At 28.9% G+C, this 22,981-nt stretch overlaps 1 protein-coding gene across 1 annotated transcript in view; it reads right to left on the bottom strand.

Annotated features, from left to right (window-relative positions):
* The window catches only part of LOC100573768 (zinc finger protein 708-like), a 25,945-nt gene extending 4,109 nt beyond the window's left edge, over positions 1-21,836 (bottom strand). Inside the window, exons 1-4 of the mRNA XM_008182110.3 lie at positions 21,369-21,836; positions 19,121-19,203; positions 18,804-18,938; positions 2,548-3,003 (exon numbers count right to left, since the gene is read on the bottom strand). Coding sequence (XP_008180332.1) covers positions 2,548-3,003; positions 18,804-18,938; positions 19,121-19,167 — 638 coding nt within the window. The 5' untranslated portion in view covers positions 19,168-19,203; positions 21,369-21,836. The remainder of the gene's footprint in view (positions 1-2,547; positions 3,004-18,803; positions 18,939-19,120; positions 19,204-21,368) is intronic.
* Between the last annotated feature and the right edge of the window lie 1,145 nt (positions 21,837-22,981).

The raw sequence follows: 22,981 nt of genomic DNA, 5'->3' as shown, positions 1-22,981 counted from the left end.
ATGAGTTGTTGATGTTTATTGATTCTATTAAGTTGCACGCGCAATGTAATTCAATTAAATTTGAATTGAGATGTAGATTTGATAGTAAATTTCGTTTGCACGTAGTATTAGTAGTTGTTTGTTTAAGTTAATGTTTCTTAATTGGTTGTTGTTGAAATTTAATGTTTTTATTTTTTGGTTTAAATGTAATGTTTTTAAATTGTTATAATCGCAATAAGCTTCTATTATATTGGGACTTAGTATTAGATTTGTTAATTTGTTGTTATAACATATTAATTGAGTTAAATCTTCTGGGGGGGGGGGGGGGGATGGTAATTAACAATTTAAAATTGTTTAAAAATAAATTGAATTTGTACCTGAGAGCTAATGATCTTGATGCAAAGCCAGAAAGGTTGCAATTCTACTAAGTGTTATCGGAGTATGGCTATGAATTACTGGAGACATTAAATGCTATTGAAGAAGGTTCATCGACAGAAATAATTTTTAAAAAACTAAAGAAAAACTATGAACCAAGGTACAATGTTGTAATAGAGCAATTAAAGTTCTTTAGAGGAGATTAAGAAGAGACAGATTCTTCGTTTGATAAATTTTTAAGAGAAATTAAAATGATTGCCAAGCGATGTGAATTTGGAGCATTAAAAGATAATATGATCGAGGTTCACATTGTGTTGAGTGTAGAGAATTTGGCGTTACAGGAAAGGCTACTGAGAGCGCCAGACCTATGGCTTGATAAAACGATCGAAGACTGTAAATCGGCTGAAACAGTTTAGTTCCAACAAACGTTTCTTCACAATCAAGTTGCAGAAGTTATTTATACTGTGATTAAATATGAAAATAATAACCAACGTCAAGGCTGGAAAAAGACAGAGAAGTCTGAAGAATCAAAGGTCAAGTCATCATCAAAGGAGGAATATGATTGCAAGAAATGAATTATCATGGACCAACAAATTGTCCGGCGTATGGAGAGAAATGTAATGGATATGGCAAATTGCATCATTTCAAAGCGGGATGCAGAGAAAAACAAAATGTAAAGGAAATCAGAAATAATGCAATGGGTAATTATAATTTGACACTTATTTGACACTTATATTATTAATGGTCACAGACTAAGCAGGATAAACAATGAAAAAGGTTGGTTTGAAATTGTTAAGATTAATGGTATGGGCATACAATTTAAAATAGATACAGACTCTGATATAAGTATTATACCTGAAAAAACATTTAAAATAGCAGAGTAATGAAAAAATACAAAATCTAAATGCTAAAATACAAGCTTATGGGGGATTTACGATACAATATTTAGTACAGTCAAATTTGGAAAAAGATCGGAAAAAATTCGCCCCCATTCATTAATTATTATCTATATGAAAGGCTTACTGAAATTTATTGTTGATGCCAAATTATTTTGTTTTTCTGATGATACCATTATATTATTACATAAAGAGAAAAATATTAAATGTTTGTACATAGGTACCTAACCAGGTTTGTAAATTTTTAAACTATAAATTTATGGTTTAACAATAATTGTCTAGAACTTAACCTTGAGAAAACTGAACACATTGTTTTCAACATACAACATTACACCATTAAAAATTATTCCAAAACTATTAGTCATTTAAGGATATGTGTATCTAAAGGATTTATTAATTGTTATTTGTTCCTGTAATGATATAGGCATATAGATAGTATAAAATAATTAGGTTTACACAAGGACAGTCAATTAAAAGGTAAAACCAACATTGATTTTGTGATAACAATTATAAGAAAACATTTTTATACATTATTAAATATTAAGGAATTATTTTATATACAAAACCTACCAGTAATATATCTCTCAATTGTACAACAAATTATTATTTTTGTTATCAAAATATGTGGAGGGAATTTCAATTCCCATCTTACTAAGTTCAAAACAACTATGAACAAAATCATTATATAATATATACTAAGGATGCAATATCTTTATTATAGTACAGATCTAACTTAATTTAAATAGGCTTTTAAAAAAAATGTATTACTTTTAGTGTACAAAAGTAAAAATTAAATTTGTAGTTGTTAGAATGTATTTTGCTGTAATGAATGTATGTATTTTACTAAGTATACAAATTTACCTATATATAACATTATTTTATTTGAACATAAATAAATAAATAAACCGATTAAATTATTATTTTTTCTAAACGTTACTTCCAACTCAAAAAATAATTTATTTTCTATGATTTGCAGTCTTTAATCAGTTAATGTGTTTTAAAGACATATTAAGTTTATTTTAACAAATCATACACTAACCTAACCTAACATCACAGTTTGATGTAGAAATTAACATTAGGTGCTATGATCCATTAAACGATTTACCAACCAAAAATTAACCTAAGCAAATAATTCCTATTAGTAGTAAGTACTGCTAGGATTCTACAAGTGCATGACTTATTTTCCTATTATTTTTTCTGTTAAATAAAATATGTTAAATATATTTTTTTATCAGTTAGGTTAGTAAATCGTATCATTACATTATAAATTACGCTATGATTTTAAAATAATTCTTACCTATACTTTTTTAAATCTCCTGCTTGAGAAACACCTTTATCGCATATAAAGGATGTATAGAGCTTTCTTTCTGTACAACACAATAATATGTGTGTAGTCAAATCTGATTTTGTATTATACGACTTGCCACAATTGTCACAAATAAACTGTTTTATTCTTTTGGTGGTATGAGTTTTAGAATGTCTTGTGAAGAGTGCTTTTGAGTTAGATAACTTATCAGAGATATTGCATTTTTTATTATTATGATTAGTTTGAAATCTATGATTGACTTGAAAATCACTTGAATTTGAAAGTCTTTTCCTTAAGTTTGAAGTCTCTTCCAATTTTATTTGAGTAGTTAGTTCCGAAGGGTAGAATTCGTTATTAACTGATCCTTCAAACACAACAATTTCGTTCAAATCCATTTCAGTTTTTATTTTAGTTGGGTATATTTCTTCTTCAGGTTCACATTTCGGTCTAAAAATAAAAATTATTTCAATAATTATTATTATGTAGAATGTAATACGAAGTTTGATAATTATGTATATATATACATTTTTTGTTATTCAAAGTAATTATATTAAATGTAATCATGAGTTATACAGTATATTAAATTGGATTAGTACATAGCTTTGAAAATGTGTTTGTAATACTATGGCAAACAACATTTTAGCAAATAATTATCACAAAATAAAATAATTATGACAAAATAAAACATAAAAAAACCATATAACTACTAAAAGAAATCAAAACAATAGTTAAAATTTAATGACTTAAAAATTAGATTCACCTAGTATACATCTAGTATACAAACAAAGAAATGAAAATAAAATTATAATGAATCAAATGAAATATAGGTATATTTAATTAAAAAAGATGACAACTAAGCGACAACTAAGTCAGATGAAAAAAAGTTGGAAGTTTTTGAGAGAAATATATTTGTTGTATAGGATGCATACTGTCAATAGTATTGTCACCAGATTAACCTCGAATGTATCCATGTTTCTCATTAGCAGTAGTCTTGTGCGATGTAATGTAAAAACTTTCACATGACTGTCATTAAATAATAAAACTCATTTACTAAATAAAGTATAATTATTTATCCTAATTATTAAAATACAACATGGCGCAGTTGCTTGAGTCGATGGTTACAGCACCAGCATCGCTGGAGATTGATAATCCGTCTATACTAGGCGCGGAATAAGAACATGACCAGGCGGCGGACCGATTAGCGTCCGTTATGCGCAGCCGATTTCTCATTGGTTCCCCAAACATCTGTTCACAGTTATACAACACTGTTCAAAATGTGAACCGCATACACTGTGCTCCGGCGATGTGTGTTTCGCAACGCCACGCCGTTATAAAATCAACTATACAGCGTGACGGAGTGAGTTATATTGTTTTATAAACACTTACACGTCTCTGTTGACCCATGAGGCGCTCCATATACAAAGCCGGTAACTGCCACTATGGTGGGCGGTGCGGTGGAGAAAGTTGTTTTGAATGCGCGACTGGTCATGTTCTTATTCCGCGCCGAGTATAATGGTAATTAACAATTTAAAATTGTTTAAAAATAAATTGAATTTGTACCTGAGAGCTAATGATCTTGATGCAAAGCCAGAAAGGTTGCAATTCTACTAAGTGTTATCGGAGTATGGCTATGAATTACTGGAGACATTAAATGCTATTGAAGAAGGTTCATCGACAGAAATAATTTTTAAAAAACTAAAGAAAAACTATGAACCAAGGTACAATGTTGTAATAGAGCAATTAAAGTTCTTTAGAGGAGATTAAGAAGAGACAGATTCTTCGTTTGATAAATTTTTAAGAGAAATTAAAATGATTGCCAAGCGATGTGAATTTGGAGCATTAAAAGATAATATGATCGAGGTTCACATTGTGTTGAGTGTAGAGAATTTGGCGTTACAAGAAAGGCTACTGAGAGCGCCAGACCTATGGCTTGATAAAACGATCGAAGACTGTAAATCGGCTGAAACAGTTTAGTTCCAACAAACGTTTCTTCACAATCAAGTTGCAGAAGTTATTTATACTGTGATTAAATATGAAAATAATAACCAACGTCAAGGCTGGAAAAAGACAGAGAAGTCTGAAGAATCAAAGGTCAAGTCATCATCAAAGGAGGAATATGATTGCAAGAAATGAATTATCATGGACCAACAAATTGTCCGGCGTATGGAGAGAAATGTAATGGATATGGCAAATTGCATCATTTCAAAGCGGGATGCAGAGAAAAACAAAATGTAAAGGAAATCAGAAATAATGCAATGGGTAATTATAATTTGACACTTATTTGACACTTATATTATTAATGGTCACAGACTAAGCAGGATAAACAATGAAAAAGGTTGGTTTGAAATTGTTAAGATTAATGGTATGGGCATACAATTTAAAATAGATACAGACTCTGATATAAGTATTATACCTGAAAAAACATTTAAAATAGCAGAGTAATGAAAAAATACAAAATCTAAATGCTAAAATACAAGCTTATGGGGGATTTACGGTACAATATTTAGTACAGTCAAATTTTGAAAAAAATCGAAAAAAATTAGCCCCCATTGAATTTTGGTATACACTTAAAATGTACCTTCCCAATGAACATACTAAAAGTCCTGACACCTAACCCCTGTGCGTGTCTCTCAAACCCCCCCCCCCCCAACAAACAAAAAAGGGGTGAAATCTACCCTCACACTTATTTTCTTATAACTCGTTAACCGTCGAACTCACGACAAAAAAGTATAGGACCAAAATTAAAGACCGTAAAATTTACTGTAAGAATATAATATTGTTATCACTTAAATTATTAAGTGGTAGTCTTAAGTTAACTTTAAAAAAAATTAAAAAAATGATTTTTTTAAAAAACTTTTTTACCCAAAATGTAGTTTTATACAAAAATGACATATTAGAAAAATTATAGCCCTTTGTTTTTACACAATATACTATTTTTTTGGTGCTGATGGTGCACCCGCTGAGACAAAATACGGGAAACCCCATAACTCGGAAGGAAACATAGCACTTATTTTGAAAACGTTACCATCGAATAGCACTAATTCAGCACTAAATTTCGATGCTATAGCGGATTTTGGTACTGATGGTGCACCCACTGGTTTGAAATACGGAAAATCCCATAATTCGGAGGGAAACATGACACTAATTTTGAAAACGGTACCCTCAAATAGCACTAATTGAGCATTAAATTTTGATGCTATAGCGGATTTTGGTGCTGGTGCTGAACCCGCTACGTGAAGTTAGCGGAGAAAGGTAAGCCCCCATGTTAAAAAAAAAATGTTATATCTGTACCTACGGTTGATAATACGAACAAATTTCGGATATAATATAAAAATTCACCAAAACCTGAATATTAGCATACTGTATACTTCATTAATGATCATACTTAAAGTCTTGACGCTTACCCTTCTTACACCCCTCAATTTCAAAAGCATGGTTTTACGATGTTTTTACTTATCAATCACTAGCTTTGGTTGGAACTGACGAATTTCACAAACTTAACTCTCGAATAAATAAAAATGTAGAAATACTGCAGGATTTTATGAGTATAATAGAGTGTCATATTAAAAATATCGAATCAAGAGGAAAAACAGCTACACTTTGGGATCGGTATATTTTCGTAGTTTATCTTATACGTAGATTTATTTGTGCATAACGTTCAGGTAATTGGTATGCTCATTTAGAATGTGTTGAAAAAATTATACCTTTTTTTCATTCATCTGGACATTTCCAATACGCAAAAGCAGCTCATTTATATCTTAAAGATATGTATGGATTAAAAAAAAATATGAGGCCTGTGAAAATGTAGTATAAGTCAAACCAGAAGGAAGACGAATTGTGGACATAAATTATGTATTTAATTCAATAAAATCATTTTCACATTCATTTGGATACACTTTTAAAAATTTTATTTTTACTCATGAAATACGCAATGGATGCATAAGTTCATTTTATTTTAAATGTGATTTTTGTAACCAAAAATAGGTAATACATTCAGAAGAACTTGGTAACGCATTTAACACCAATATAGCAATGGTAGCAGCAGCAGTAAATATAAGACAAGGGTAAGGATATATTTATTAATATATGATTTGTAACTAGTAAAAAAATGATTTTTAAAATAATTAAAATTTGACTAGATACCATCTAGATAAAGTAAGGTACCTGGTAAGTAAGGTGTCTTACTAGATACCATCACAAAACTAAAAAATGTGTTGAAAATGATTTTTTCTGATTAATCTATATATATTACTATGCTTTTTTTTCACTTTGTAATTTGTTCATTTTGTATTAGACATGCGCAGCTAGAAGAATTGGGAGCTAATAATAAATACCAATTATTGCACAACGTAATTGCTACATATTTCAACGAGTTTTCTTGGGAAGAAATTGAACTAGCTGGGAAGGAAGAAGCAAAGATTGCCATAGAAAACAATGAATTTGATGCCAACGGTAGACCAATGATAACAGTGATTGCAGAAGAATTAGTTGCAGCAAAAATCTTCGTTTTATTTCATGCTGAAAGTTTATTATATAAAGTCAGTAATAATGCAGCGGAGTCGTACAACTCAATTTTAGCGAAATTTATTGGTGGTAAACGGGTAAATTTTTCTGTTCGTGGGTCATATAATTCACGGTGCAACGCTGCAGAAACATCTTACAACGCAGGACCTAGACGTTTGCAGTTGTTATATAAAAAAATTGCAAAACACAGTCCCGGTCGGTATACTAAAAATGTATTTCAAGATCAACTTCAAAAAGTAAGCAGAGAAGTAAACGTCGACTATTTAATCCTCCTGTTCACAAAAAAACTATATCTGGACCAGACGAGCATTATGGAGCAGCAGACATAGAAACTTCTCCAGATATGCCAAAACGTGAATATGAAGCAAAAAAATTATTGTTTTTATCAAAATTGAACGTAACGCAAACGCAGATCGAACAAATAGAAAAAGGTATAATATAATAAAATAATTATATTTATCAAAATGTACATTTTAATTTTAGATACAAGACGACAAAATGAATGCGTAGATTGGCATTTACATAGGAAAAAAAGATTGATCGCCTGTCTTTGGAAAAATATGTAAGCCTAGGCCCAAAACGTCACGAGCCAAGACTGTACCAAATATTGTATATGGTTCCTTTTGTGGTAATGACGCAACAAAATATGGGATACAAAATGAGAAAAATGCGAAATCGGCGTTGTCTAATATTTTAAATAAACCCATAAAGTTCGTCAGGTATAATTATCGATAGTGAATTACCATTTTTAGCTGCTTCTCCAGATAGCCTAATAGATGACGATTCTTTTGTGGAAATACAATTTCCAATGAGCATTAAAGATATATCACCCGAAGATGCTATTTCAACAAAAGATTGAAGAGTTGCTAAATAATAAATGGACAATTTCAATTAAAACCAACTGATTCTTATTACTACCAGGTACAAGGGCAACTCCACATCTCCAAGAAAATATTTTGCTATTTTTGTATTTGGGGTATACTTTACGAAAAAATAAAAAGAGATGACAATTTTTGGAAAGTAAAAATGTTACCCCATTTAGTAAATTTACCATTGAGAGATGGACTAATTACCTATTATTATTTTTTTTATATTTGTTCAGTTTAGTTATTGACGTATTGTTTATATTACATTATAATTGTATACAATATAAGATAATACCTACTAAATAGTATTTTAACAATTTTTAACAATATTATTTTTGTTTTACATTTTTTATACCTACCTACTTCTACACTAACCTTTCTTAAATTATAATATCTACATAATAATGTAAATATGTAAGTAATATATGTTAGGTAAGGTGTAAGGTGTACCTATGGACATTTATTATTATTACCTTAACATAGTATTTGTAAAGTAAATTGTTTTGTGTATATAAAAATATATGAATAAAACTGCTCAGAACAATAATTGTATCACATTATAGCAATAGTAATATTTTATGTAGTTGTGCTGACATAGTAAATCGTATTACCGTAATAATAAAATATAATCAGATCATTGACTTTGATAGGGCTTATCGATTGTGTTGACACAGTAGTATTATACTAATATATACATATTATATAATATAGCGTTTATACACTATATAATAATAAATTAGTTTATTGTTTGATTTTGTAGAAATATTATCATTAAAATCAAAAATAGCACGCAAAATTAATTTAGAATACTGGTACGGGCCGCATGACGTTGATATTATGTAACGGAGTATAACGCACACACACACTAATGTTCATTTACACTCGCACACATTCACATGACCCGAATGTACCTGCCATATAGTTTGCCTAATTCCTACTCCTTAGAAAATTACCGACTAGAACCACCTTAACTCCAGATGGTTCGCAGATTATTTTTAAAGAATCAGGGAAAGGAAGTACGAAAACTAGATCATACTCATTAAAAAATTTAGGGCAACAATTTAAAATTGAACTTCCTTATTTTTTGTTTGTACATGCAATTGGTGAGTGTGATACAACGTCAGCTATCTTTCAACAAGGGAAAATTAAATATTTAAAAACAGTTCAAGCACATCCAGAACCACAGGATTCATTATTAGTTTTTAACAACGAATCAGCTACACATGACGAAACTTTGAGAAAAGTACTTGTTAAAATTATTTAAAGGCTTAAAGCACCAATACATAAACACAATACATTAAATCGTCACATGTATGAAGTATTCCGAAAAACAGTGGCTTCCAGCAACAAAGAAGTCAAACTTTCTCGACTTCCTCCCACAGTCGCTTGAACCAAGCAGCATTTGTTTAGGGTTTACTTACAAATACAACTTTAGCGTGGGAAAATACATAATCCGTTAGACGGGGCTGGGAAAAAGTAGATAAAAAAATAATTCCGATCTTTACAAAGAAACCGCCAGCAACAGACTCTACTAAATCATGCGAGAAAAAATGTGGCTGTAAAAAATCGAAAATGCGATGTTCCATAATATGTAAAAATTGTCAAGACACATCTTGTTTAAACCAGCAACTAATTTGTGATGATGAAGACGACGACAACGGCGATGACGTAGAGTTGTATAAAGATGAACAATGGACCACTGGAATAGACGAAGACAACGAATAACCCGATGAAGAGCCATATATATGCAAAAAGAGTAAAAATGCACCACTTAATTAGGTATGAACTGACTTTCAATTCATATAATATATAATAATTGTAAACTATAATACTAAATAGAGTTCAATTTTTTTTTTGTTACAGGCAAAACAATATTCACCAGGAACCAAATAAAATAAAAATGTTGGTACATAGTGTAACTATGTAAATAATATTGTATTGTAAATTTTTTTTATTGTTTTCTATAAAAATTCTAGAATTAAGTAGTACCTACCAATATAATCTAATAAATAATAATATTGTAAATAAAGATAATATTGTAACTGTAAAAACATTTCATAAAAATTGTTTTTATAACTGAACTTATCTTGTAAACTTTTTAGTATGCAAAATATTATAGTTTTATGGCAAATGTAATAGTCTTTAATTTTAGTTCTATATATTTTGGTCGTCAGTTCCAACCAAGGCTAGTGGATTTCTAAGTAAAAACATCGTAAAACCACCCTTTTGAAGTTGAGGGGGGAGGGTACAAAGGGTAAGCGTCAGGACTTTAAGTATGATCGTTTATGAAGTATACAGTAGGTGTATGCCAATATTCAGCTTTTGGTGAATTTTTATGTTATGTTCGAAATTGGTTCATATTATATTACAGATATAACACCGCCGCGCCGTAGATAACAACAACCTTAAATCTTATGGTAATGAATATAAAAAAAAAAATAGTATTTTATGTAAAAACAAAGGGCTATAATTTAGGTGTAAAACTATAAATTTTGGCTAAATAAAAATTTAAAAAAATTCAGTTTTTTTTCAAAAAAGTTAACTTAAAACTACCATGTTAAAATTTAAGTGATTACAATATAATATACTTATAGTAAATTTTACGGTCTTTAATTTTGGTCCAATACTTTTCTGTCGTGAGTTTGAAGGTTAACGAGTTATAAGAATTATTACTTGCGAGTTACTTTTTATATTAAAAATGATATATAGAAAAATAATAAAGTAATCAATGCTTCCGCTACTCTACCTTTACATACACAAATAATATAGGAAGATATAAGCTGATGTGTTTGATTACACATAGGTATCTGACATAGGTTAGGTTAGGTTAGGTTACACATTAGTATTACAATAGTTTAAGGGGTTGAAATTTTAAACCGGTAATTATATGTATTTTTGTAACCTTCAGAACCATCATATGAAATCAATCGTGATAATTCCTAACGTACAAATTGATCAAGGGAATTTTTTGAAAGTTCCTACTTTTTTGGGGATTAATAGGGTTTAAAAAAAAATGTGTGAAAAAGGTTATTTTAAATAGTCCAGTTAAGCAAATTTAAATTATAAATTTAAATTCATCCAAGACAATAAATTATTATTTTAAAAATTGGTAATAATTATTTAAGATTTATAAACCAAACTAGTGTTATTATTGATAGAAAGTTCATGCATAGTTCTTTAATCCCCAGCTAAGGAACACACATCTATAAGGAGTTTCTATCCTTCTTTGGATAACGAATATTGTAACATGGTTCATTTGACCGTATTGCATATTTGGGGTGGTGATAAAGCATTGTACACTAATTATATTTACAAAGTTATCAATAGATTCAGTTTGGTTTATATATACTTTTGTTGGTAATGTAGTTATTTTTTTTTCTTTTATGTGAAAGATTCAAAGTGTCACGATTGACTTTGCATGTTTGATCACGATCAAGTGGTATATATATAATGAAGAACAACGACGGCAAAGCAATCACAATTTGATCAATCTTGATTGGAATAAAATTGATATTTAAAGAAGGTTGAAGCAACTATTCTCATACTAATACTAATTTGTACTATTAAAATATATTTTTCTATTTTAATTTTTAATTGTAATAATAAGGAATAGAAAACTTTCAATTTTTCCAACTACAAGCTAAAATAATATGTTTGCAATGAACACACGTAGTATTAATGTTAAAATGTTGACAAATTATTTGTAATGAATGGTAGTTTTGATGTAATAATTGTTTAATTGAAACATGAATTAATGTTGAGTTAAATTATGTAATAAATGAATACAGTGCTATAAATTCTTTGAGAGTATTAAACAAAAGTGATGGAATTACAATTAATAATAGGCCGTTATGGTACGAAAATTCGGCCGTAAAAACATGGTTTCGTACTTCAAGTTTTCCTCAGCTCTCGTTAGTCGTAGAAACTTGATTTTTTCACCAAACTAAACGTGAGAAGTTTATCTAGATTTTGTCGTTCCAGATTTTCGAATTTTTTTTCAAACCAATTATATTTGCATTTGAAATTTTCAAAATTTTTAAAAAATCATATAAAATAGACAAAAAAAGATATCGAAAATCTGGAACGACAAAACCTAGATAAACTTTTCACGTTTATTTTGTTGAAAAAATCATGTTTCTACGACCAACGAGAGCTGAGGAAAACTTGAAGTACGAAACCATGTTTTTGGTAAGAAAAACACGATTTTATAACCGTCATGTGCTGCTCTATTGACCCTAGCGGCAGCGCTCAGAAATAGTGTTCATACCATTACCCCGCGCTCGACTGTAGCCATACCGCACCAGGGTTCAAAACCGGATTTCATATCGCGACCGGCCCGCTTGCCGGTTATAAATAAATCGGTACGAAAACAATTATGTTGGTGACAGAATTGTTTTCATAATACCCATATCGATTTTATATTTCGTATATTATTATTATTCTGCTCGCCGTGTTTTACACAAACTAAAAATCTCACATCCTAAAATTGTTATAAATCGTTTAAAAACTTACAATTTAAATTATTATTTTTTTAAACTTGTAGAGAATTTGACGAAAAAATTATTTTTTTAACGTTGACTTTGACTAACAAAATATGAAATTTAATTCAGTATAATTGTATAACAAAAAAAAAAACTTCAGATACATATGAATAAATGGAAGCCTGTTAATAAAGTGACCAGCGTAATCAATGTACAACGTAATTCGATAACTTATAATAAATAGAACAACAAACTCCTAATTATATGAACTGAAACTCAATTGTTTATATAAAGCAGTCAAATACGAACTGTATTTATTTTTAATTAGTTAGTAGGTACATTCCTATATTGCAGATTATTTATTTATTTATTCATTCATTTATTTATTTATTTATCATATAAAAATATATAAACGGATTGAATCCAATTCAAAATATGATAAAACAAATTACAAATGACACTGAAACACATTCAATGCATCAAACATTCACAATTTAAAAAAAAATATATATATATTTACAATCTATACATACAATAAGCACATTCGATAATAGAATGAGAGTGGATGTCGCTCTGCTGTATGGGTCACTGTATAATGGTTGGTATTAAATTTGAATTCAATGATAAAATATCATTGTATAAGAAAAACGATTCTGAGCGGAGACTGAATCTAGGTATAAGATATATTATATACTCATATCTATGGTATTAAAAAAAAAATTGTATTAGATACCTATAATAAATTCCAAATTAATCATATCACATAGATATCATCATAGATATATTATAATAGTTTACTTTCGAAGTTTCAAGTACCCACGAATAATATTATACAATCACAACAAAATAACGAAAATAGTCATCCAAATTTGCACTTAAAATAACTATAAAAATAAACTGTGCTTATGTATTTTTTAGATTTTTTGGTAACAGAATTAACTACTTACGTGGAATCTTGTTTTAAATTTTCAATTCTTTGATATAAAAGTTGAAAATTTTATACATTTTTAACTACAAAATAATTTAATCAAATTTAAATTTGATAAATTTTGTCAAAATTCGATCTTTAAATTCTTATAAAAAAAATTATGCCTATGTATTTTTAATATTTTTCAACTGCTATTGTAACAATATATCAGGAGCCTTGTATTAAATTTTTACACTTTTTGGCCCAACAGATAAAACTTAATTGATATTTATAGAAAAAAAAAACTAAAAACATTGAAAACTGATCATGTCCGTAAACAGCTCAAAAAGAGTCAAATTGTTTCAAAATTTTATCGTATATAGAAAATGCTAATATAAACATTCAGTGAAATTTTGAAGTATCTATACAGTCATTAGTTTTTTAATTACAATAAAATAAGAAAATCGTCACTTCAGAAATCAAGCGAATATCAAATGTTGTAAAAATATGAATTTCAAACGCTCATAAAAATTTAACTTGAGTTTCTTATAGACATTTTTTTTTTTTTTGATAAAGGTAGATTATCCTATAAGGAATCTTGTATTACATTTTAAAATCTTAGTTCTAAAAACAAAAATTTTTACGAATTATACACTCAAAATAATTAGGTAATTTTTGTGATTTTTCCATATTTTGTCAATTTTTGAACTTTAAATGCTAATAAAAAAAAACTGTGACTAAAGATTTTTAATATTTTTCAAATTTCATTGTAACAATATAGTATGAGCCATGTATTAAATTTTCAAGTATTTTACTCAACAAATAAAGTTTTATTGCCATTCATAGAAAAAAAAACTAATTAAATTGGATACTGAAATTGTCCGTAAACAGTTCAAAACAAATCAAAATATTTTTAAAATTTTATCATGTATAGAAAATGTAAATACAAACAACCAGTGAAAATTTCATGTATCTACAGTCATTCGTTTTAAAGTTACACCAAAAACTAAAATCAATCAGACAAGAGCTTTTAGTGCATCAGTTTTAATTTGGAAAAAGTTTTAAATACGCCTTATGGCAATAATATGAATTTTTATTACAGCCGTAAGTACTCTCAATGTAATTTAATTGTGTATGAATCTGTTACAATAAGAGTAGTATTTTATCTTTGGGGGGGAAGGAGATGTTAACAGAGGTTGCAATGAAATAACCACTTGTATGCGTGATTACTTAATGGATATAGACAAAAAAAAAATCCATTAAAACTATTGCACTCTATTGTGATTCCTGCTGCGGTCAAAATAAGAACTATGTCATGATTGGAATGCTGAACAAATTTATTAATAAAGCAAAATATGTGACTTCAGTCAAAATCACTTATTTGGTACCAGGGCATACCTGTATGCCTGTTGACGCATTCATTCTATTATTGACAATTTTTTAAAACAGAACTGTTTGGGCACCATCAGAGTGGCCTACTCTGATAGCTAATTCAAGAAAAAATTCTGGTCCACTTGAAGTAATAGTGATGAAGTTCAATGATTTCTTTGACTGGAAGACATTTACTAGTTCAGTTATGGGAAAAACCTTAATGACTAACAATAAAAAAGTTATTAAAATCACAAAAATGAAAAGTGTTCAGTTCACTAAAGGAGAAGGAATACAGGTGTTTTTTGATTATGATGAAAAATTTGAAAATATTATGATTCAACATTCTCCTAGAATAAGAAAATCAAAAAAGGCAAATACTGAAATTTTAGTGGAACCACAACAACTCTATTCATGCCCAAGAAAAATAACATCACAAGAGTATTTTGATTTAATAAAACTTTGTAAACAAGAAATTATACCAACAAGGTTCCATGATGAGTACAACAATTTAAGCTATGACAAAAATATTTTGGATATGTTAACAGAAACTGATGAGGAAGATGATGTTTTAGAAGAAAAGACTGACTTTGAAATAAGAAAATATTAAAAATATGATAGATTTATGTTACAGTTTTACAGTTGTACAGTTTTATTGCAATTAATTTATTAAAACTAAGTTTTAAGTATTAAATTTTATATTTTAATCCCCTAATCTAATAAGTAGGTACTTTTTATTTTATGTCTGTATAATCTGTTTACTCATTTGAATTGTGATATTGTTATTTTTTGTTTTATTAATATTACTTTAATATTTATAAGTTAAATGTGTTAATAAGATACCTACAGATGATTTATATAATTCACTACACATTTTAACATAATATAACCAAAAGACTGGTATTAGTTACAATTGCATTTAATTGCAAAATATATATTATAACTAAGTATTAATTAGATTTAATTTCCTATTTATAATATTATGAACTAAAAAGACTTTAATTGTGATAATATTGTTATTTTAGTATTTTAATTTTACTTACTTTAAAAATAAAACCAAAAAGACGTGGAAGCCTGTTATATTTCTTACAATATACCTAATTATGTTTAAATTCTATGTCAGATTTTATATTACAGGTAAATATTAAAGTAAAGTTTAAAGCAAAGGTATTTTTTGAATTTCTCAGTAATTTTTGAGAAAATAGTGAAGATCATAATATTAATATGAATACTGTTACCAAGCTATGCTTATCTATGCATGTCTGTCTTAGTTGAGGGTAATTAATACCAAAAAGTAACAGATAATACAATTTATATACAAATATGGTTAATAGACAAACAACCATCATATCCATCATATTAATATTTACAAAGGGAGGGAGGGGGATATGAAAAATAAAAATTTACTTATAATTAATTGAGTTATACAATAACTCATTTAATAACTTTGAAACTATAATAATATAACATTTCAACGAAGTGCGTTAAAAGACTAGTGTAAGCGCCATGCATTAATCAACACGACAAAATGTTATTTGTAAGCGCCGAAAGTGAAAAGTGTTAGCACCATTGAGCTAAATTCGAACATTTATTTTATTGTAAGCGACATAAGTTACACAGTATTAAAAATATTATTTTTATTCCGTAATTGTATTTTCAAAATAATTTTTTTATAACTACACATATAATTTTCATGAAAATCCATCAGATATTCGATTTTTAAAGTGTTTTTTTTAGTTCCTGTAAAATAATGAAAATATTACTTACGCCCTTTTACCTAATAGGGCTCGATATATTAGTAGGAGATATCAATGACTAGATATTAATGACTCAACTAAATTGTGCATTTATTTAGATATTATTGACTAGCTAAAATTTAATTTCATGTATTATACTCATGTCACACAAAACAATTAAGACCTTTATAGATCATATCTTTACTAAAAATATTAATGTTGAATATGTACAATCTTATATACTTCAATGTAAAAATACAGATCATTATGGCTCAATTGTATCTTTATATTTACAAACAAATTACAATCCTAATAAAACACAATAATTGCAATTTATAGGTTTTTGTTTTTTTCAGAATTTGAAAAATAAATACAAAATAAAAAAAATAAAGAAACAGATAACAAAATGTATTGATACCAATATTATATAATAAAAAGATAAAATGTCAATGAAATTAATGTTATGTACGCTGGATAGTTGACTTAAAGTTAAGCTATGCCAATATAAGCAAATTCTCTGTACATTGATGAAAGAAGCAAAGGAGCTTCTACTATTAAAATCTATTAAATAAATTTCAATATAAATCAAAGACATTATGTAGAATTATATACCATATAATGGGTAAAGTAGCATATCATAAAAATATTAAAAGTAATAAAATTGAACAAATATTTACCACACAATAGTACTAGTATTTACTATTTAACACTATTCTTAACAAATGTAATTATTTCTATATTAATATAAGTAAAATTAGTTATTTAATATTGTGAAGTGGTAAACTTGGAAAAACTCATGTCACTTAGCATAACCGAAGTTTTCGAGAAATATTAAGAAATCAGTGTAATTAATTTTCTTGATGATAACAAGTTTTCTGATCAAAATCAAAATCAAAAACCAATGGACACTTTTCTTTCAATCATTTTATTCACTAAATCTTAACCTTCAATTAATTGGTATTTTCATAGACATTAAAAAAACTTTTGATTGGGTGAATCATGAAATTTTATGAAATTATACTGGGATTTGTGGAATAGCTAACAAATTATTTAGAACTTGTTTAACAGATAATTCACATAAACTGAAAATAAATTATTAAGTCAGCCCTTAAATATAAGTCATTCCAAACCTTAGGAAACAGTTCTTCATTAATTATTATCTATATGAAAGGCTTACTGAAATTTATTGCCAAATTATTTTGTTTTTCTGATGATACCATTATATTATTACATAAAGAGAAAAATATTAAATGTTTGTGCATAGGTACCTAACCAGGTTTGTAAATTTTTAAACTATAAATTTATGGTTTAACAATAATTGTCTAGAACTTAACCTTGAGAAAACTGAACACATTGTTTTCAACATACAACATTACACCATTAAAAATTATTCCAAAACTATTAGTCATTTAAGGATATGTGTATCTAAAGGATTTATTAATTGTTATTTGTTCCTGTAATGATATAGGCATATAGATAGTATAAAATAATTAGGTTTACACAAGGACAGTCAATTAAAAGGTAAAACCAATATTGATTTTGTGATAAAAATTATAAGAAAACATTTTTATACATTATTAAATATTAAGGAATTATTTTATATACAAAACCTACCAGTAATATATCTCTCAATTGTACAACAAATTATTATTTTTGTTATCAAAATATGTGGAGGGAATTTCAATTCCCATCTTACTAAGTTCAAAACAACTATGAACAAAATCATTATATAATATATACTAAGGATGCAATATCTTTATTATAGTACAGATCTAACTTAATTTAAATTTAATCTATTTAATTTAAATAGGCTTTTAAAAAAAATGTATTACTTTTAGTGTAGGTACAAAAATAAAAATTAAATTTGTAGTTGTTAGAATGTATTTTGCTGTAATGAATGTATGTATTTTACTAAGTATACAAATTTACCTATATATAACATTATTTTATTTGAACATAAATAAATAAATAAACCGATTAAATTATTATTTTTTCTAAATGTTACTTCCAACTCAAAAAATAATTTATTTTCTATGATTTGCAGTCTTTAATCAGTTAATGTGTTTTAAAGACATATTAAGTTTATTTTAACAAATCATACACTAACCTAACCTAACATCACAGTTTGATGTAGAAATTAACATTAGGTGCTATGATCCATTAAACGATTTACCAACCAAAAATTAACCTAAGCAAATAATTCCTATTAGTAGTAAGTACTGCTAGGATTCTACAAGTGCATGACTTATTTTCCTATTATTTTTTCTGTTAAATAAAATATGTTAAATATATTTTTTTATCAGTTAGGTTAGTAAATCGTATCATTACATTATAAATTACGCTATGATTTTAAAATAATTCTTACCTTATGAGTAAATGTTCATTATTAATGTCCATCTCATCAATAAATTCCTGTTTGATAAATCTATTTAGTACTGGGTCATCACATCTCACAATTGGAATTGTCAACACTCTCGAACTGTTTAATATATAATCATACCTAAAAGAAATTGAAAAAAATGTATATTTTATTATTCAGTAAGCAGTTACTGTTAAAATCATATAAAATGTACTAATTACATAAATTAGAAACATCTGGTTTAATAAAATAATTTCAAAATGTAGATTAAATTTTTATATTTTTTTATGTTTCAATACCTAATAGTGAAGGTATTTGCTTACTTGGAATTAATTGCAGAATCATTAATTGATGAACTTAATGGTTCCATACTGAATTTGCGTTCTCCTTAATATTGTTTTGATTACTGTGAATATAAAACATTACAATTATATACCTTTGAAGTCAAATCGGTCATTAGGTGGAGGAAATATTGCAGGCCATATATTAAGTAAAACATATTTTTCAGTGCGCAAACATTTTGGCTCTAAAAATAAAAAAACTGAAATCAAGCACAAGCATCATCCTTGATTAATAGTAATCATATCCCTAACAAAACAAATGTGTTAAAGTAAATATTTTTTTTGAAAAATAATAGGATATCACCGGGATATCATTCCTAGTGGGACTGTGCCACATGCTCGCATCACTAATCACCATCATTTTCAACATAACTAGGTACCATTTTTATCAGAAATCAATTAAAATTAAAAATTGAAAAATAAATTCTAATTACCTATTATTTAGTCATAATATTAAATCATAGATCAATGGAAAACACAAAAATGTATAACTTTTTATGATATAAAAGAGAGTTATGTAGGTATATAAAATGGATAATTGTACTAAACTTATGTCTACCTAGGTATATAAGATTTTTTTATGCCATCACACAATACATTGAGTTATGTATTCAATTTGAAAGTGGGTCAACTTAAACAGAATAGAGTATAGAGTATGCAGGATATGGTGTAGGATGATTGTCTATTACGTGAATGAGGGGGCTGAAACGATCTACGACTGAAATTTGGTAATAAGTGAAATGGTTTGTATTTACATTGATAGTACTTGCAATACGATGCAATATCTATGTGACGGACAGTATTACAGTAATAATAACTTAACTAATAGGGTAAGGGGGGGGGAAATAATGTTTGTTTATATAATATTATATAAAATCCCTCGTAAAATCTCAACATCAGAATAAAGTTATTTTTTTTTTTGGTATTTTGTTACTTTACCGGACACCCTTTTTTTTGCAATTTTTTTTTTAGACTTATGTAGTTAACTATACTGAGAACGATGGTGAAGTCAGAATTTGGCGGTCGGACTTAGTTTCGAAATTATAGCTTAATGAAGTTCGGTATTTTACGATTTTTGCACGTTCGCGCGTCACTAGTTTACTGCACCTATTATGTACGAATATTAATTGTTTCGCTCTTACCTGAAAACTCGATAGCAATTAATCTATTATTATAATAATTGTAGGTAGTATAGGCTTAGTACCTTAGTACATAAGGTTCATTAGTCATGTTGCCATAGTATAATATTTAACAATCGGAATATAATATTATGTCAATATGAACGAGAACGACTTATCAGTTAGATATGACCTCGGATATGACTGATATGAGCTGATCATTTTTACCACGGTATTCTGTTTTACCTAATTTTATTTGTGTTTCACGCACGGTAAAAGCACAGAATAATGGTACTATTATGATAGTAGTATCTATAACCTATGTTTCACTCAAAAACTCAAAAGTTAAAAGTATAATAGTAAAAATTGAACATTTTAGTAGTTTTGTTATACATTTTAGAATATGTTATAAGCCGGTGCATTGTCATCTTCACTGTTAAAATCGTATTTGACATGGACATGTATGTCTAATTATTTTTTTTTATTAAAGCCAAGGTTTTCAACTATATAGCTGCAAACAATATGTACAAATTTGAATGGCAATTGATTTGATATTTAAGCCCCGGGGAAGGGAGGTCCCTTGAGTGTGGGGACCGGAACCGATAGGTGACGGGAGCCACTAGTAATGTGTTACTTTAATTAACAAGGCTAAAATTACTTATTAGGTCGTCCATCTGCTCCCATCCAGCGAGAGGTCCGCAGGATCTCGAGCTTCTATAGAGCGTTGAGTGTATGCGTAAAAACTTAGAATTCGAAACTGCCTAAGCATATAGCTTCAAAACGAAGTCTGGCTATCTAATTTTTATTGCAACGTCGTTCTTAACTCGTTGAAGTACATAGGTTTCGAAAAAAAAATTAATATTCGTAATAGGTGCAGTAAACTAATGACGCGCGAATGCGCAAAAATCGTAAAATAGCGAACTTCATTAAGCTATAACTTCGAAACTAAGTCCGACCGCCAAATTCTGACTTCACCATCGTTCTCAGCTCGGTTCTCAGTATAGTTAACTACATAAGTCTAAAAAAAAAAAATTGCAAGAAAAAGGGTGTCCGGTAAAGTAACAAAGTTCCTTTTTTTTTTTATTAAATAATAGTTATATACCCAGTCTGACCTTTTATTCCTGGTGCTTGTCCTCCTGAGACGGAAAACAGCAGACGATGAATGGGCAGTACCTACCAGCAACTAGTATGTGAAATCGTCAGTGGTGCCCTATGTGGACTGTCGGCCGATAATGTTTTTACGACAGAAGAAAAAACACGCACACTCGTATTGGCTGAACGCTTAGTCGTTACGTCGGCGAAGGGGACGCGCACTCGTACGACCGTTCAGAATGAATGTCGTGCGTCGGCAGGTAATATATTATGTTAGGTTGCACGACGGCGAGTAAACGAAAAACGCGTAGGTACGCGGAGTTGTAATAATTTTAGGGAACACGACGGTGAAGAAGACACGCACTCGTAAATAATAATATTACACGATGACGGTGTCGATGGCGAATAATACGCGCAGTCGGACGTTAAGACACAACGACGGAGAGTAGTAAGAGCGTCGAGCATTTTAGGTTAGGCGCACGCTTAAACACGAGTGTCTAGCATAGCTGATAATATAAAATCATATTATGATCATTATTATCATATATGGCGTCTGGAGACAGCGCCTCTTATCAGTACAATTATATTGCCGGACCTAAGATCAGTGGTCGCGGCGGCAAAACGGCGGGCGTGCTGACACGTGTGCGCGCTGTCGGGACAGAACGTGTTGCGATCGCGGACGGTGGGGTTGCGCCTGCGCTTGGTTGGTAGAAAAGAGACGAGGACTAGAGAGCCGCCCGACACGTCTTCGTAGGCTCAAACGCCGCGGAGGCGCCGAGCGGTGTTGCCAACGAAGGGTTGCCGGACCGGAGGGATGAGAGCAATGTGGTGAGGCCACTGACCCGCCCCAACACTATCACGGCAGTTGCCTTATCACCACGGATATAGATACTAGTATCTATATCCGTGCTTATCACATAATCAATTGATTACGTTTAAATAATATTATATATTTGTATTTAAGTAAACAATTTATTATATTATATTATTTAATAATTATATTAATATAATATATTTTATTAAATTAATAATTGACAATATAGGTATTAATAGTGATTTAATTTACATACAATGTCTTCAACTTCAAGTGAACAATTTGAAACAGTACGATTACAATTTGGTTCTCTTCAAGGTAAGGATTTAAAAAATGTATGTACAAAACTAGTCTTGTTTGTAAAGTATTTGTATTTCATTAAAACTTACTGTATAGTTTAATGATTGGAAAGAGAAGGAGAAATTGGCCACTTCGACACGCTATATCTAACATAGAGGGTCAAAAACGAATATGGAAAGTATTACTGCCATCGGTCTGGAATGTTTAAATCCAAAGGAAAAGGATAATATGCATTAAAGTTAACTGGATCTTGTAAAATTGGTAAATAGCTAATATTATAAGTTTATACAACACATTGTTTTATAATTTGTATTTTTTAATGATTTAGATCAATGCTGCCCTTCTTTTATACGAACTGTTGCTGGACAGATCAATATAGATGTAGATAACATATTGTAAAATTCACCTTGATCACCAAAATGAAATTAGATTTCTTCCTATCCCGACTATTGTTCAAGAAACAATTGCTGGTATACCTATATTTATATTTGAGATTTACTCTTACTAGGTGGAGTTGAA

This window comes from Acyrthosiphon pisum, chromosome X (genome assembly GCF_005508785.2).
Source record: "Acyrthosiphon pisum isolate AL4f chromosome X, pea_aphid_22Mar2018_4r6ur, whole genome shotgun sequence".
NCBI classification, from domain to species: domain Eukaryota; kingdom Metazoa; phylum Arthropoda; class Insecta; order Hemiptera; family Aphididae; genus Acyrthosiphon; species Acyrthosiphon pisum.
This window is presented reverse-complemented; position numbering and strand designations above follow the sequence as displayed.